We start from the raw sequence: 18925 nt of genomic DNA, 5'->3' as shown, positions 1-18925 counted from the left end.
CAGAGGCCCAATTCCACCAATAAATAAAAGAAAGAATATAAGTCATAGTGAAGTGAAAGCTGAAATACAGAAGTATAAAAAAGTCAATTTTTGTTTTACTTTTTATTCTGAGGATTTTTAACTTGTCAGTTTTGACAGTCACACATTTTGAGTGTGTAAAAAATACATGAAAACTTAACTTTTTATGTTACAATTCAACTTTTTATCTTAGATTTTGACAAAGAAGATAAACATTTTGACAGTGGCACAGTCTGTAATGTCAAAATATGACTTGAAAAGTCAAACCTGGAACATTTTCTCTCGTAATTTTGTATTTAAATGTCATTCAATTGAACACACAAGGTCATGGTCAACTTTATTATCCTCAGTGAGGAAATTCATATGGCCACACATGTCACATGTCCAACATAAAAAGTCCTGAGATTTAAAAGACAATCAAGTTCATAAAAAGAGGAAGCCCCTAAGAACAAGCACACCCCCACACTCTCACTTCCTCTTTGGCATACATGGCATGCCTCAATCCATGTTAATATTTTAAAATGTACATCATTCACAATCTTACAATGCCTGTAGACCAAATGTTTTGGTTGATAATTTTGAATCAGATTGTTATCATTAAACAAAGGTACCGTATAATCCTCAGTCCAACACTTTAAATAACAGCAGAGATGCAAACAGCAGATTTGAATGTGGCCTGTGTAGGAGGAGTATCCAGCAGCATCCCTCCCTCCTCCCTCCCACTCTGTCCAGCAGGAAGTTTCAGTCTTCGGTCAGGAGTTTTGGAGCGGAGACGCGGGTAGAGGATGACCGGAGCGGCGGCGGTGGTAACGTTAGCGGCAGAGAAATGGACAGTTTCACTCCCCGCTGAAGTTTTATCGGACTGACTGACCAACAGGGAGGTCTCGACATGCTTACACCAGCATCATCAGCTAAAACGCTGAGTTGTGTGAGTTAAAACTCTGGGTTTAAAGGCATCACCATGGCAAACGTTAAAGTTGCCGTTCGGGTCCGTCCTCCCAACGCAAGGTAAGTTCGAACGTTAGCTAACTTATCCCTGCTGCTAGGTAACCTAACGTTAATTTAACGGCTAAAAAACAAGTGCGTGATTTGAGCTTCTTTACTTTATTCGTTGTCTCCATTGCTAACTTCATTTCTGGACTAATTGTTGACACTGTTGCTAGCCATGGGAATTTGCGAGTCATTTACAAAACATTATGCTTCTCATATTAGCGCTGTTGTCCTTTTTCTTTACTATTAACAGACATGAAGGCTAAGCTAACCAGCTAACTATCTAAGAAAAACTTTGTGTAAGTTAGTTGTTACAGTGGAACAAGTGGTGCACGCGCACATGGTGAATAATGACATCTGTGGCTGTCAGTAGTGTTGTCTGACAGAGGCACATGTGTGTGTGTGTGTGTGTGTGTTTGTGTGAGTGGTGCTGAGTAATGTACCAAAAATGACAGTCAGGTGAGGCAGTTAGTGAACATCCATAAGGCTAATTGGGTTCATAATTAGAAATTAATTGTGATTTATTCAGAACATCTTTGCTGCCTATCTATGTGTATGTCTGCAGCCTGGATGAAAGACATTATCACCAAGTACAAGAGCTTAAAGTTTCTTTCTTTCCACACCCACTCTCTGCTTGAGTAGCTGTACTATTGGGAAAGTCATTAGCTTCACCTTACTCCATCACCATATTGATAATTAATTAATCTTATTTGGTATGAAACTCAATATCAAGGGCTTTCTTTGAGCAGAAGTTAGCAGTTTAAACATGCCACCTCAATCAAAAATGTTTTGCACTGACAAGATGATGAATCAGTTCATCAGTATAGAAAACTATCAATATTCCCACCAATTGAAAAAAAAGAATCACATTATTCGATTCTTTTTGACAGTGTCATATGTCTGTATTGACTTGTCCCAGTTCTTCCAGCCATATGTAATACAGACAATGACTGAAAGTTGGGACTCCATGTTTTTGTGGCTGCATATGGCTCCATCAAATAGAAACATTATCCTTCATTAGTTTGTACTTACTTATCTGCACAACAATCTGCATACAAAACATAGGCTACTGTATTTTTTTTTTTAAACCTAAGCCATTCCCTTCATTAAGTGAAAGCAATTTACGGAAAAAAAACTTTCCCTCTTCTTTACGGTGCTGTAAAATCCATTGTTGAAGTAGCAAAGGAGCACAAGAGTGTTGTAAAGTTGCTCTGCTTCACTGGAGCACCCTTTTTATATTAATAGGGAAATTGCTACAGCATGTTGACTAACAGGTCATCAGGGTGTGGAGACGTAATGCATTTGAATTCAAGTGTTGCACTGAATTATGTTGAAGTCCTGCTGACTGGTTTGCAGGGGTGCTTGATCTTAAGGCCACTACAGTACCATAACAAAGCATTATTCAAGCTATGAAGGGCTGGACAATGATTCTTTCAACCAGTCTTCCTGGTTCTTTGCATAACAAAAGGATTTGTTATATGCAACGTTCACTGTCATGCAAATGTGTCCTTCCTCGTTTCTGGCTCTGACACTCATACTGTCCTCTTTTCTTTCTTCCTATTTTTTTAAGTGAAAGATGTATTTCCTTACTGGAGTATTTGAATAAGGGCACTCTGTCTGACGGAGATAACATTTACACCAGCCTGGTTAGTTACATGAATTCCTCATTTCGCTGGCCATAGAAGAGTGTTGCTCTTTGTTTTAGTTGACCAATTATAGGATTCAGTGGGCCCCCCTAAGAGTACAGACAGCCTCTCACATGTGTGCAAAACATGTCAGCCCAGTTGTGAAATTGTTCGTCCTAGGTTTGAATCAAAGTCCCTTTTTTTTGTTTAAGGTTGACTTTTTTCCAACCCCATGCCTCCTTTTCTTCATGCTGTTTAGAGCCTGAGATTGAAGGTTGGTGGTTTTGGGTTGGGTCGCCAGTGCTGGGGTTGGCAAAATGAGTCTCACGTGGTGAAGCGCAGGGGGAGGTGACGATTACAACAGCCTCCTTCTCTGCCCCCCAACCCACCACAGAGATGGAGCGTTTGCGCTACAGGCAGAGTTTGCCGTCATTATCGCTCCTGGGGATCGAAATCCTAGCAGCTCCTTGTTGTGATTGCCTTTAGCTTCGCATGTGTTGCATCAGATGTGCTTGGTCCAGCTGTTGAAGCTCAACACAGCTGAGTTGACCTTGTTTTACTCCCATACACACACATGGGAGGACACATGCTGGTCCCAGTTATACACACACACACACACACAACACTTGCACACTCTCTCAACTTTATGGTAACAGCCTGGGCTGTCTCATCGGAGGAAGCCTCTGGAGACTGGATAAAGTTTGTTTTCATTTGAATCTGAAACCGGTCAGTGGTACTCACAAGTCTTGGAGCAGAGATTTCATGCATCACATGGACACATACACAAGCACACAAAGATTCATTGTTGAGACTGTCATGTGATGGCCTCTGGTCAAGTGGAGCTCGGATAAATTTATCTGGACACCCTCTCAATTATATCAAGAACAGCAAAAAGGGCATCTTAAACCAATTTGAAACAGACTGTATGGTGATAAAGCAGATTCTGAATCGAGAGTAAAACTTTTGTTAAAGAGGAACTATGTAAATCTGGTTGCTTTTCCGCTGTTTTGCTAACCCCCCTCCTGGTCATGTGCATAACAAATCCAGCAAGAAATCAGTCAATAGAGCGATAGATAACGTCATACATGATATTACGACGTGTATTTGTGTAGTTGAATCTGTCATAAACAAGAGATTACGTGATACGGGGTGCGTTTGTGTCGCGGTGCACAGAAACGAGAGCTGGGACACCGGGGCGGCGGCACTGGTCTTGCTAAGTTGTTTTTCAGCCAATAGACGCTACGTTGAAGGCAGATAGCCTCCATTCTCCCTGTAACAAGTTACATGTCATTTATTAAACCATCAGAATTACTCCAAAGCTGTTTAATTATGGTAAAAATGAAGCGTATAGTTAAGCTAAAAATCCTGCATAGTTTCTCTTTAAATCAGGTTTGCATTAGTGAGAAATACTGATAGTGTCCCTCAGATCTTCTCTTTTCAGTTCAAGCACAAGTTAACATTATCTTCACTTGACAAAGGTTAATAGTTGCTCTCTTCTCGTCCACAGGGAATGTGCAGATGGAGGACGGCAAGCTGTTCGGGTGGAGGATAAGTTTGTCAGGATCCAAAATGTGAAGGTGAGTATTTCTCTGTACAAGCACCCGAATCACTAAGATGGTGCTGCTTTGGAGTGTTTTGGCGCGTTGCACCGGGTGAAGTGGGAGTAGCGTGTAGAGGGTATCTATCATCACAGCAACAGGATGTTTACAGCAATGGGTCAGCCTTTTCCTGCTTGATCATGTCATACTTGTTTATTATATCTTTTGAGCTTACACATACTCACTGAGACACACACACATGAGTTAAGGGATAATTTCTGTCAAACACGTGCAGTATGAAGATCCTATGAAGAACAGTTTATACTTTCTGTTGATTGAAAAGTATGGTATATAATGTATTTGTTTGTTTTCAGAAGTTATAATCAGTACCAAGAGGGTTTTACACATTTGGAAATAATAATGATGAGCTGTAAAGTCTTGTAAGCTGATACTTTGACCAAGTTACCAACCTGCTGTGTCAGATGGCTCGGTCGACTTGTCTGATTGGTTGAGCTTCGCTGCCTGCAGACAGTCTGGGCCTGTCTCTACATTTCCAGTGTGGAACATCTTACGCACTGTTTTCATTAATGTGAATATTTGCATTGGCTAATAGTGAGATGATAGAAGTTGACGGGTGTAGTTTGCAGGAGCCCTGTTGGAAGTTTCATATCAAAAATGTCAGAGATGTTTACATATTGATGCAAACCTACAAAAAAGATGAAAGAAATTCAGCTTGAAACAAATTTCATGCCTCACTTTTGGCTCCATCCGTGCCACAGGTATGTGAGGTACTTTGTTCATCAGTTTGGCGCTGACAGGATTTCCCCTTTTTACTTATATTTTTACGTTCAGACCTGTGGAGAGAAGTTGGGGTGGGAGTTGGAGGAAATCTGTTACAAATGATGTGACAGAGACGAACCACATATGGCTTCCCTCTGCCATGGAAAAAGATCAAGTCTTTCAAGGCTCATGGGAATAATTATTTATGGAAAGTGGGACAGTTTTGCAGGATGTGAGACAGAAAAAAAAGCCTGGGATCTAACAGGACAATAAATGTGACGCAGCTTATAAACATCAAGTGATTTGAGCTATAAAGACCTACTGAGCTAAATTAAAACTAGTGAAACTTAAAAGAGATGAAGGGTTATCTTTTTCAAACAGTAAAGTTAATACTCCCGGACTCGGTTCGTCAGTGGTGGGAGCTTTGTTGGCCAGATTTGCCTGTGGCTGGTGTTGCTCTTGGCTGATCCCTCACACTACAGGGCCATTGTTGCATTTCATTAGTGCAGAGGGGTTAAAAAAATCATTCTCTCAGGCGGGGAAATTGCTGTGTGCAAATTGATACCCAGGGATTAGTGCTGCCCAGTGCTGCAGATCAACTGACAAAGACGTCAAGCTAACCAAATAATTGTTTCATCTCTAATTTGATGGTATGTAGTGTATGTAGAAAGCAAATGTCATTACACATGATGAGAACTATTACATACATGTGTCACTTTCTTCACTGATATTTACCTAAGATCCAGTGCAACAAAAGTACCTGTTGTGTTGAGACATAAAAAGCAATGGAAGAGATTAACAACCCTCAATATCAAAGTCGATCCTGTACATTAAGCATCCATGAACCTGGATGCTTCTCTAGGCTGAATGCAGTGATTTAGAAGAAATGCTTCCCAGTGTTTCTCAGCGTAGCTGCTGTGCCTGGACAAGTTCAAATCCCGCTGTGCTGTTTTTCCTCAGTTCAGGATTCACTCACAGTAAGCAGAAAGGTGTTTAGTATTAATGCACCCAGGCGAATAAAGGACTGGAGGAGGAGTGAACGCACTGTTAATGAATGGAAACAGCTTGCTTGCAATTCCACACCCTGGCAGTCCTTTCAAAACAAAAGCAGTCGTACCTGGCTAAACTTCACTTTTCATGTTATTAAATGTGTACTTACATTGTCCCCATGAAGTGTGTGTCATATTTATTTATGATACGATGCCACTGACCACTCACCTTGCCACTGTTTGATGATAAGCGACTTTAGTTCAGCTCAAATAGAAAAGTCAATAACTGAACCGTCACTCCTCTGTTTTCCTCCCTGCAGCTGGATGGACGATCGGACGGTGCTGTAGATTCCAGGGAGAAGCTTCTGGAGTTTTGTTTTGACTACTGCTACTGGTCGGTGGACCCTGCAGACCCTCACTACGCCTCGCAGGAGGAGGTAACGACTCCCAGCTCCCTAACTGGCTGTTTACATGAACAACAATGTCTGCTTATTGACCTCACCCTAAATAAAACAGTATACAGGAATTCATGTTTTTCTTTTTGCACATGCTCACTTAATTGCTGCAGCTATTAGAGATGTTCCCACAGTTTTCTCATTTACATGCTTTGAAGGATGCAGTAGTCCAAATAATGATTTAAACATTTTAAATTTAAATTCAGTTTTCAATCTGGTTGTTGATTTAGAGGAAATTCAGTGGATTCAGAAAGGAGAACCAGAGCTCTTCTGCAGAAACAATCACCACATTTGTTTTTAAATATTCAATACTGAAATATTATTAGTCACAAAGTGAGATTAGTCAGTCTTTGGATGAATATTTCCCTTCTGGGTAATTTTACAGGATCTATTTTGACATGTAGATGGAGACCATGTGCGTACTACTGGCCACAAGTTGACACTAGACACACACAATCTCTGTACCGAGAAACAAGCCCAGAGGAAACACCGTGTTTGAAGACAAACCACAACAACAGGGGTGTGTGTGTGTTGTGTTGGATGTTTTTACTCCGATGGCCACTCAGGGGATATGATATCAGCTCTATCTGTTATGCCGAAGTCTCTTTCCCTCAGACACGGCACGGCTACCGTCAGTTCACTTTTCATGTCCCAGCTGTGATTGGGTGATTAGATATCTTTGTGCGGCTTTGATTGGAGTGGGTGTTTCGGGAGCCTGAGAAGGGCTCCAATCCAGATTGATAGGAACTGATGCCTGCTTCCATTACAGGAAATCCCTCTGAAGAGAGTTCTTTTTTTAGATAAATTGTTTTGTTATTAATTTGTATTTCCATAGAGTTTCCATTCTTCACTACAATAGCTGCACTTGGTCCACTTTTTCTATTCTTTGTCCACTGAGCTCTGTCCTCTGCCACTCCCTCCCTGCCTGTCTCTCTTCTTGTCAGAGCTGTCTTTGTAAGTCTTTAAGAAAGATGGGGCTGTGATGACGGCCTACACACAGAACTCAGCAACAGACAACACAACACAACACTTCTTCCTCTCTTTTTTTTCTTCTCCGCTCTGGTTCTGACGCCGGCTGCCTGATTTGTGTCCAGTCACAGTGGCCTGGTTGCCACCAGACATTCCTCCGTTGACCCGTGGTGGGTGGAAGGACACCACTGAAGGACCAGAGCTGCTGGATTTAAAATCTGACCTCTTTTCCTGCACGAGAACCCAAAGAATGGTCTCTTTAACAAAGAGTCTGCTAGATGACAACGTCAGCCACTCACTGATCACATCACAGCTGAAAATATTTGAATAAAGCACAGGGCAGTTATTTCAATGGAGGATCTGAAGCAACAGTGACTGGCTGTGTTTCTGTTGCAGAGCAGGAAGCCAGGTTAATAATATTACCCACAACCAAAATGCTGCAACAATACTCTGTTGTGTAGTAGTGTATTAAGTTAATTGCTCTTATTACCACTTCACAGTTTTTCCAGCTTAATGAGTAAATGGAGCATTTGCCAGCACCAGATTTTCTCATGGATTCTACTTTAAAAATATATTTTCCTATGCTTCACTTTTATGCATAACAGGAAGAGGGACTGTATTCATCTTAGTCTTCAGTCCCCATGAGACTGAGACGAGGGGAAACTGGATCTTAACTCCTGCCTCCCCAGTGCAGCACTATCCAACAGCCACACCCAGCAGCAGCACCCCCAGCCCCTGTACCTCCCTCTCCGCTGTCTGCTGTCCATGCATCACTGATAGTTTACACCACATATATGTGGGGGTTTATTTCTCCTGTGCAACAGAGAGGGAAATCAGAAATGTGACTCTTGAGTTGCAGACGTGGTTGCATTCTTGTCGCTGAGGGATCCCCTCAAGGAAAAAAAAAAAAAAAGAAGGCTTGTCTTACAGGGAGTGGAGGAGGCTCAGTTTTTAAGTTGCATGTCTGGGTGATAAAGCTTTCTTGACGAGGGTTGAGTAGAGTTGAGGCAAACAGCTCTACCAGGTGAGGATTTGGGAGAGAACCATAATCCATAACGGGATCCAGCTGTTGAGTTAATGCATAAGTGAACTGGGACCATTTGTCTAAATGTGACTGCCCTTGTTTGGGGCGTAGATATTGAGTTAATAAATAGCTTTTTCCATTATTTAATAAAACAAACCCCTGAGCTTGTTTATTGCCTCTGAAAGTAAGAACCATGGGAGAGACGAGTGAAAGAGAAGCAGAGAATTAGAGCCTGGATAGGGCGATAGCAAATGGCAAGAGAAACTGATTAGAGAATGTGGGAATGTGAAGTCTGTGCCTCTGCAGTCCCCGGCCCACGCCTGCCAAGCTTGCATCTGCCTCGCTAAGTAAGTTTTTTTGCAGTTAAATTTCAGCACAAAGACGTCACTACTGAGGATTCAGCTCAGAGCACAATGCTGTTTTTATGGCCAAATGGAGTCGACTTGCTGGGGTTTTTCCCCTCTCCTCCTCCTCCTCTTCCTCTGTCTCTCTGTGCCTGTGTCAGTGCAGTGCGTGATTTGATTATGTTTGCAGTGTTTCTAGGTCTCTGTGTCAGTAGTGCTGCAGACTGAGGGAAGAATAGTTTCTCTGTGTATATGAAGAATCTTCGACGCACGTGAGCATCTGCTCTGCCTCAACACATGGCTGGACCCACAGCCAGAAGTCCAGTTCAGCCTGGTTCAAATTAACTACAAACAGGATGACATTTAAACCTCATGCTGTCAGCAAAGAAATATGAGATCCAGACCATATGGATACAGGAAAAGCACCTGTGATTTATGTAAAGACTTACAGCTTACTATCAACGAAGGTCGGGGATGACAAGAGTTATTACAACAAAGACTAAAAGCGGTTGGATCTTCACTTTAAGTCAAGCAAAACAGAAGTGAAATGGCTTTTTTTTCTCTTTACATAAATGAACAGATCAGTCCTTGGTTGGATGATTTAAGAGAAGAATTCAAAGTCTGTTTTTATTTCCTTTGCATCATTGTGTAATCCATAGCCACAATAAACGGTTTGCTTGTGCTGCATCCTACAATTATTTTCATTATCGATTTTAATCTCCCAGATATTTACTAAAGTAACTTGCACACAGATTCTTAGAAGCAATTGGTAGAAAATTATGTCTCAGGCCAAGAAGCAAGTGATGAGCTTTTGCAGCAATTTTTTGTTGTTTCCCTCATAGCTTCTCTTTGTTTTCATAAAACAAGCCTCATCACCCATTTAGATGCACATCCACGACAAGCTCTTATATTTTGTTTTAGATTCTGTCAAGACAACTAATTTAAAGCAGTTTTTCATCATCTAGCAATTGTAAGTTAATTACATAGAAGCAACACAAAATAAGACATCCTAAATGGAGCCCTAAGTATGAGAAATTCTCTGTTTATCAACATTGCATTATCCATCAGCATCCTTTCTCCTTATCTCCCAGTCTGAGTTGTAATATTTATAGATGTCTGGAACTGATGGGGGTCTTACATCAAATTATATCAAACAGTGCAGGGATTGTAATGAGTTCACGTTAAACTGCAGCAGCATTGCACCAGTTTATTGCTTAGTGAAGGAATCTGTACTGCACCACTGTAGCCTATGAATCTGGTGGAAGGCTCCCATCAGTCTGAAGGCTGGAGAAGTAATTTCCAGGCTGCAATAAAGAGTGCGACGTTCAGATTTGCTCTACAGCGTTTTGCTCTGGCCTCTTTAACGAGGATTGGGAGGGGGGAGGAGCTGCAGACCCCCCCCCCCCCAAAAAAAAAAAAAACCTTCTCCAGATATGGTTTTATTTATTTGTTTTCAGTGTAGCCTTTTGCCCCAGTGTCGGTTAAAGCAAGAGTGGATGCTGGAAAGTGGAATGAACTACAGGAGTGCCCCTTGCCTTTTTTTATTTTACTCTCCTGTTTTCCCACTGTGCTCCACTCCCATGTGTAGGGAGGCCTGGGTAATGTAGAGCAGCCTATCTTGTTTGTCTCTCCCTCCTCCCATGCTAATTTGACCTACAAATTCTGTCCAAGTGTGACAAACTGGAGCGTTGTTGAACTCCGGCCAAACAGCTTCCTCTCTGTCTTCTCGCTGCGTGCGTCTCTGTCTGCTCTGTCTGTGTCCTTCCCCGCGGTCCCTTCCTTCGACATATTTCTCCCTCTTCTTCTTCTTCTTCTTCTTCTCACTTTCTGAGTCTCCGGCTTCAACTCCTCACAGGAAGTTCAGGACAAGGGATCTCTAGTGGCATTTTTTTTTCTTCCTGTGTCTAAACAAAAGCATTTCGTTTCGCTCAAGGCCCAGCTGTTGTGTTTGTCTAACCCAGTTGGAAAGCGAGGGGCGGGAATCGTGTGACCCTCGCCTCTGCTGCAGCTGTGCAGTCCTGGACGGGGAGAATCAGTGGGGGAAATAATTTCATATGAACTGATGTTCTTTGTTTGACTGGGAGAAAGTGGCATCTCCTTTTGCACTCACTTTTTCGACTTGCAGTCGTGTGTCTTCTTTGCTCTGCTCTAAGGGAGACTCCCTCCCAGTCAGAGAGCGGTTGTGGAGGGAAAATTAATCTCAGTCCTGTTGGTTGCGTCAAACCTGGCTTCACTTTGCTGGGCTGGCCTCTCGCCATCACCCATGACAACATCTTACACACATTTACACGCATTCGCACACTAAACATAAATACTTCTCCAGGATTTAGTGTACACCAGGCCACATAAAACCAGGCAAGCAACTGGCATTTTACACAGCCTGTGATTACGGGGCTTAAGCCATTACAGGGGCATTACGTTTTCACTCTTGTCAGCCTGTCCTCATCATGCAGTCTTTTCTCTTTCATGGCTGCCATGACTTTTCAACATTTATTTTCCCACTTCACTGCCTTGCCTCTGTTACAAGGCCACAACCCTGATGTCCTCTTCGAAAGGAAAAAAAAAGTTTCCCATGTTTCAAAACAAATGTGGAACACAGTATTTATCATGGTCCAGATCTCTGGCATGAAACCCAGCTGGCTTCAGACCTCATTTACGTCTGAGATCGACATAGATCCACATTAGATGCACGTTTCAACTTTCCTTTTGAGATCTGTTGCCAAAATGGGTTTTCACAAAATGATAATCTCTCTCTGTAACAGTTTAGTTTGAATATTGCTGCCATACTCTTGGTGATATCAATGTAAAGTTGTGTAAAGTCTAATCTGCTTTCCGTTACCAGCTCTTGACGTCGCTTTGCTTAAAATTTGAATCTTCGCGTGTGCTTGGTCGTCCGATTCATTTGGAAACAGTGGTTTGCTTTGATTGTGGTTGTTTTAGTAAAGTTTCAGAGTAATGCAAGCCACAGATTTTAACATCCACACGTGCATGTCTGCATGAGTGTGGTTTGTAACACAAGCATTTTAAAAGCACGTAAAGGGACACCTGTTTCCTCTGAAGCCTGTTTTCCACCAGCTTTTTTCTGCTAGCTATTTATAATGGAGAGATGGACTGAAATATGGGTCATTATGTTGGTGATCTTCGATCATGATCATGATCATCCTCACATGTGCAAAAAAACTATAACTAACTATGTCATGCATCCGAGCCACATCAGACCTTCCTCTTCTTCATGATCTGGGGCCTTCTGCCACTATACGTTACCCCAAACCCTTGTTTTACTCTTCCTTCCTTTCTCTCTGTTTCAACCCGATGAATCTGACCTGCATTTCCTGCACAAGAATGAAAACTATATTCTGCCTTTCCTCTTTCATTGTTAGACTGTTTGTGCACTTTTTTCTCAGAGAGGGAAGCAAACTCTGAAGCTTTTGTACTTGTTGTGCGTTCTGCTTCCTCTCAGTCGCTGAACTGGTCAGAGATAAACACACGCACACACACGTGCAACAGCCTCCCCATGACAACAGCTTTCCTGTTAATAGAAGTGTTTAGTCTGTCCCTTATGTATTTTGAGGTGACCGACCGCCGGTATGCACACTTGCTTTGGCCTTTGCCAGGTCACTTTATCTCCAGGTTGTTTTTCTCTCCTGCTTCATCTCTGGAGTACATTTCCACTTCCAACCTGTCTGTTACCTCACCTGCATTGTTAACCTAAAAATACCTCCCATTGCTGCAGGCTGCTGCACTGTGAAAGTAGGCTGTCACAGAGGGCCATTGTGCCCATTTAAACAGCCAGAGTACAATGACACAAATTATAATCTGCTGATTTAATTTGATGTGACACAGATGACAAACAATATTGCCTGTCTAGACAAACTGAAACAAACAGTTTTGAATCGCACAAGAGGTTCGATTGAATTCATGCTTCCTCCTTCTGGTTTTGTTCAGAGATCACTTAAAGCGTTTTGCTTCCTTTTTTAAGAATCAAGACAATCAGGCAAAAATGGCAGAAACGGAGAAAACAATAGGAATACTGTGCAAAGGTAAAGAGAGATTCAGGTTCAAAGAACGAGCGGATAGTTGAAGTGAAGTTCCTGCTCTTTGTGCGGCGCCGGGAGGGACCCTCAGCCCTGACATTGCCCCCATAGAGGGACTTTAAGAGGGTCAACTTTAACAAGAGCCGTGTTGATTCTCTCTGTTTGAGGGAGGGGAGTGTGTCTGTGTCTGGTTTAAGATAGTGGGATGAGGACAAGACAGGGGTGGCGCTGCTTTTTGTCTTCATGTTTAAGCCCCCATTCAGCCAAGAGGCAGGGGGCAACAGTTGGTGGTCTGGACTCCAGTGAATTGCACACACACTTTGACATTTGGAGTTGTGACGATGTTTATTGAGCAACAGTTACATAAGTTGCTCTCTTTCTCGTTTACTCTCAGTCATTTCTTGGCATAAAACAAAATTAAAGCTAAATTGTACATTTTGTTTTTTCTTTACAATATTGTTTGTTTCTCTTTCTAGACTCACATTTAGTAACATTGTTATGTATACCTTAAATGATTGCCATTCATTGACTTAACAAATTAGCAAATTCTTGACCAAAAAAAAAAAACCCCAAAAAACTTGTTTGTTAAAAAGTGTTTCAACTCCTATAGGAATAACAATGTGTGAGATGTTTCTACCACAGAACCTGTTGGATGATTTATAAGGTCAGTGAGTAAGACAGCCGTTGTAGCAGCGCTTTTTACTAGTTGCACGTGGCTGCTGTCTGCGCATGGTTGGCTAGGCTACAGAGGAATACTTTAAAATGAAAAATGGTGTCTGATGGGTTTACAGCAGCAGCCCCGCGGTTGTTTTCTTTATTGATTTACCCCGTGTAGTTATTTTTTGATAAACAGTTTAGTCTGTGAACTATCAGAATACAGTGGGAGGATCTTTAGTTTGTGATGGTGATAAACTGAACAGCAGCAAATCCTCACATTTGTGAAACTGGAAGGAGAGACTATGTGACATTTCTGCTCCCTAAATGATGTTATTTTGTTAATTTTTTTGTTGATTGGCTCAAGAATTGACATAAATTGGTGTTTTTCCGCATATTCTGTGGCTTTTGATAGCAAAGTAACTGAAATAGTGACTGAAGGTGGTGATTAAAAGCTGTGTCATTAGATAGATAGATGAATAGATGGATAGATACTTTATTTATCCCGAAGGAAATTCCTCTGTCAGCTGCTCCATATATTCTGATAGAAATACTAAATAGAAGAAAGAAAAAAATGTAAAGTCTCTGTCCTAACATTGGGTGTTGGTTTACTCTCTGGTTTTACTCACTTGGTCATGGTGGTTTAAACAAGACGTTGGTCTCTCTGTGTGAGCTTCACTCCACCATGTCGGTGTTGAACAATTTACTTCTTTCTCAGAGAAAACTCAAGGCTGTGTTGAATATTAACACACACAGGTTTGTGCAGCCTTAAGATCAACCAGATGACCATTGAATCCATTCAGACTGCTTTCACAAGGCCCGGGCCTTTCACAAGAGCTTTCAACCACATCCAACCTAAACCTATTCCCACCGTTTTATAAGCCTGGAGTATACACAGGCTCAACTCCAGGTTTCTTGCTCGTAGTTGCGCACACACTCACACACATGGGAGGTATGTTTAAGGTATTCTTGTGCTTGATCCTGGGAGATCGTTGTACCTACCAGAGCATTTCTTCTCTCTGCTCTTTGCGCTTACCCACCAAGTCTCTGTAGTCCAGCCTTGAGCCCAGGGGCCAAGGGAGGGAGGGGGACCCCCTCACTGATCCCAGGGTGTGTTATGGTTCTTGGGGGGGGAATGTGCTGGGTCTCACGTCTGGTCTAGATCAGGTTGCTGCCCCCCCCACCCTCAAGGCACATGTTGCCTTTGGACTGAGCTGTTGGGTTGCTGACGAGGCCACCCGTCCCCAGGAGCTGGTTCTGTTGACGTTTCTTTCTGCTCTTATCAGTAACGAACAAAGGATAACAATCGACAAGACTGATCTTTTTCTAATTTATCCATTTACTTTACGCTTAACCAGTAACATCTGCACAAACGCAGGCACAAGATTCAAGATTTAAGAGAACTTTATTAATCCCTTAAAGGGCAATTCCATTTGGCGGCTCGCACACCACATGCTCATAACACAAAACACATAACAAAACAGAGAAACAAGGAAAGAAAAGAGAAGGTTGGCAGCTGTGTGCAAAGTCTGCTAGTTACATCTAAGGAATATGAATAAATAACTTTATTAAAAGTAGGAATTTGAATAAAACAAGCTGACTGTTATTATACATGATATGAAGTGGTAAACACCCATGTTCACCATGTACAATGTGCCATGTGGAGAAAAGTCAGTTGTTATCATCATCACACAATGTGTTTGACTTTGATACTAATCATAAACGTATCTACAAAGTCTACGCCTCCGTATTGCCATAGACAAACGCCCAAACACTGTGTTCTCTGACTTGTCTCTTTGCAGCTTTAGCACAAGGGCTTTAATATGCTGATTGGCTGTTTGTCAGTTCTGTTTAAGTGGGCTGTAACTGCTTTTGTTTACGGGTTTGAAAGTGCGCACACATGCAACAAAATAACTAAACAAGACCTGACAACTTAAGATAAGGAAAAGTATGCTTGTGAGATATGGCCTCATTCTAATAACCTCCAGACCCTGGCTCTCTGATGCAGACAGAGAGAGAGAGAGAAAATACGGGGCCTCACTTGATTGTTTTGAGTTGGACACTCCCGGATCCCCCACATCAGCACCGGCCTTTTAGGCAAGGTTTATTTTCCTGACTAAGTCACTTTTCACAGTCTTTTTACCCTCACATTTGTTTCTCTCCCATACACTTTCTGCAAAAATTGTTTACCTAGAGCATTAGCTGACCTCCTTGCTCCTTTCTCAAACACCTCAGCAGGAAGCAGCATTAGTTCCCTGCCACTGGCCTGGTGCCACAGCATTGTAGTGGTGAAACCTTGGTGTAAAAATACTCAATGTAAAAAACACAATGCGATTAAGATCAAGGACATTGGCTCGCACTGTAAACACCACCTCACTTTGTGCATTTACTTTTCTAGTAAAATAACCTTTCAGATGAATGAGGAATCTTCAAGATATTCATGCATTTGAGTTGTGATTAAGGGTGTGTGTGTGTGTGTGTGTGTGCTTATCTCCGCAGGTGTTCCAGGACCTGGGTGTGTTGGTGTTGTCCGGAGCCTCTGAAGGATACAATGTGTGTCTGTTTGCCTACGGCCAAACGGGATCAGGGAAGACGTACACCATGATGGGGACACCGGTGAGGAGAAGGGGTGGAGTTTGCACGAGCAACTCTGTATGGCATGAAGTGTTATTTATGTGGATTAAATTTAAGTTCTGCAGACTGATCTCACCAGCACAAACAAGTCAGCCAAAATGTCAAAAAAAAACCTTAATTCAAAACTTGCAGCACTGCAAATAAGAAAAAGTTTTGAGTTGTGTCTCAGCACTAAATGTCAACTGTCAAGTGCATACTACTCTGCTCTGCTCTCTCCTCATTCTGTGTTTTTCTGTGTGTGTGTGTGTGTGTGCTGTCAGGACTCTATTGGCTTGACCCCTCGCATCTGCCAGGTGAGTTAGTTGATTATGATCTCTGCAAGTGGCAACTAAAATGAAGTGAGCGCCTTTATAATCCAGCTGCTCAGGTATCTTCTGTTGGGATTTGATGAGGTAATTTGCATTTCTCCTTTCCCCGCAGGGCCTCTTTAGGTCTGAAGACACTTTTCCTGATGGGCAAAATTCAAGCAGAGTGGAGATCAGGTAGGTTGTTCCTGTGGGACTCTGTTAGTATCTTTTCCATTTTAATCAGTGCAGTCCAGCCTTCTCATTATGCTGGAATTCAAATTAGATGATGACGATTTTGCTATCAAAATACAGGCAGTTTAAAACCCATTGTTGGAGGAGTTCCCCAACATTTTTGTAAACTTCCTCAAGTTTTGTGGATTGTTTGGTTGCACCAGTAACAAAAAACAACAACAACTGCCTACTTCAGATACAGCCAGGCTCCATTGTCACATTTTGTTTGTATGTACAGATAACTTCCATATTGTAGTAGACTTACAGTAAAGACTAGTTAGTTTGTGAGATGTAGGAAATAATGATGCTGCAAACACATTTCCATCGGATACATTTAGCATCTGAGTGTGACAGTGTAGGGAAATGGGCATTAACATACACAAGGACTAGGATTCATAGTAACATGTCGTCTTATCCCTCTGCTTGCAGCTTCCTTGAAATCTATAATGAGCGTGTGAGAGACTTGCTGAAAGGAGGGGAGCAGAAGAAGAGAGCCTCCCTGAGAGTTAGAGAGCACCCTGAGAAAGGACCATATGTACAAGGTGAGTGCATAGGGCAGCTGCACAGTGATTTCTAAGGCTAAACTCAATTTAAACTTGAAAGGCACTCACTAATACTGAGTCTTAAACTTTTCACCTACACCAAGTCATATTTTATATCTTTTATGTTGTTTGTTTCTTTACCCATGAGGAAGACGAAGATGTTAAAGATAAATATACTGTATGTTTACATAAAATCATACCTATGCAACAAGGCAAGTGCAGGCATATACATATGGGCATTACACATAGCCATGAAAACAAACAGCTAAATCTCTGTAGTGCACTCAAGGTTGTTATGATTATTATTATTGTTGTTAAGTTTCAGAGTAATTTGTAAACACTAAGGGCTTTTATAAAGACCTATTCTAAAAACATTAGATTAAGTATATTTCCAATGATGAAATTGCAAACATGGTTTCAGGTGTAATTGCGAACAATATTGCCTCAAAAACTCACTTGTCATTTATGGGTTTGTCTGTTTCTGACTGTCTTTTTGATTAAATACTTAACTAAAGGTCTCGAGGCTGCAAATTTCCATTACCCTACCAGAATAATTTCACTGAGATTAGAATAAGATAACAAGTCTGTGCATCGGAGAAATTTTCTTTTCATTAATTTCTTGCAGCAACCTCACAGCTCGCAAATTCAGCAGGGTTTTGCATATTTAAATTGTAGAGCCTTATGATAAGTTCTCTAATAGACCAACACTAAGAAGCATCTAAGGACCATTTGTCAAATTTGTCCAACCAATCATATAGTAAGAGAGTCCGTCTGAAACACTTGGTATGTAGTCAGTCAGGAGGGGAGTGGATACCAAATGTTAAATGTTCTGTCTCTACACTGTCATACGCACTCAGACACATCATTTTGGCAAATTATGGACTTGGATGTGTAACATGGTCCGCCGTATTTTGAGCAATGCTCTTGTCTTGTGTGTTTAGTTTATAAGTCACTGACTGTGGTCATGTGGTCAGCGGTGGAATTTTGTTGCCTTGTTAAGCTTTTGATCGGGTCCAGAATTGGCCTCCCTGGATTTGATCCAATGTCTTCTTTTAGCCTCTTTTGCTTTCTTTCTTTCTTTCTTTCTTTCTTTCTTTCTTTCTTTCTTTCTTTCTTTCTTTCTTTCTTTCTTTCTTTCTTTCTTTTCTCTCTTTTTTCTCTTTTCTCTCTTTCCTTCCATCACCCCATCCACTCCTTTATTTTTCCTCCACTCGCTCTCATCCGCCTGCCTGTGTGTTCCAATTGCCAACATCCACTCATTGTCTGTATCAGGAGAAATCCCAGATGACCAAAGGAAGTGAAGTCATTTCCATGTGGTTCCAGGGAGACCAAGTCACGATACACACACAGCACATTCAGGACCAACATCTTTTACTTCCCTCAACACTGGTTCTACATTAGCGATCTACTGTCATCTTACAGTTTTGAAACATTTCAGATGTTTGCTTTACAAAGAATAATTAACCAGATCTCATAGCTCTAAGGCGCTCCGTCGTAATCTGTCCATGTTTTACAGCCACTGAGATGATGTGATTCATGCCTGGGGGCAGAGCATTGTCACAGGTTTTTGTCTTACTAAATGCTGTTGGAAAGTATTACGAATCAAACAAGAGCATGTAATGATGAGACGTATTTCCTGTTTGTGTCTTTTTCACATTTCTATCTCTCTGGTTGTGTAGATCCTCTCTGCTTAAGTGTCAGTCTCCCAGTCAGTTTTACATATCTCTCAGTGTAAGGCTAATCCTTTGGCAGGCATAAATAATCTTAACTGTAAAATGTAAGGCTATGAGATTCTTACTCTTTGATCTTCA

The 18925-nt window shown here is 41.6% G+C and overlaps 1 protein-coding gene across 2 annotated transcripts in view; it reads left to right on the top strand.

Moving 5' to 3' along the window:
• Positions 1 to 668: 668 nt before the first annotated feature.
• The window catches only part of stard9 (StAR-related lipid transfer (START) domain containing 9), a 40346-nt gene continuing 22089 nt past the window's right edge, over positions 669 to 18925 (top strand). The window contains exons 1-7 of one of the 2 annotated variants that reach the window (XM_085768554.1): positions 669 to 1026; positions 4141 to 4210; positions 6261 to 6377; positions 15920 to 16036; positions 16315 to 16347; positions 16475 to 16536; positions 17002 to 17114. In XM_085768554.1, the coding sequence (XP_085624680.1) occupies positions 980 to 1026; positions 4141 to 4210; positions 6261 to 6377; positions 15920 to 16036; positions 16315 to 16347; positions 16475 to 16536; positions 17002 to 17114 (559 nt within the window). In that variant the 5' untranslated portion in view covers positions 669 to 979. The remainder of the gene's footprint in view (positions 1027 to 4140; positions 4211 to 6260; positions 6378 to 15919; positions 16037 to 16314; positions 16348 to 16474; positions 16537 to 17001; positions 17115 to 18925) is intronic. The other variant, XM_085768555.1, reaches the window with a different exon arrangement.

Source organism: Trachurus japonicus, chromosome 22, assembly GCF_045865225.1.
Source record: "Trachurus japonicus isolate A0001 chromosome 22, Traja_1.0".
Classification (NCBI taxonomy): Eukaryota; Metazoa; Chordata; class Actinopteri; order Carangiformes; family Carangidae; genus Trachurus; species Trachurus japonicus.
The sequence above is the reverse complement of the archived record's forward strand: the minus strand, read 5'-3'. Positions and strand labels throughout refer to the sequence as shown.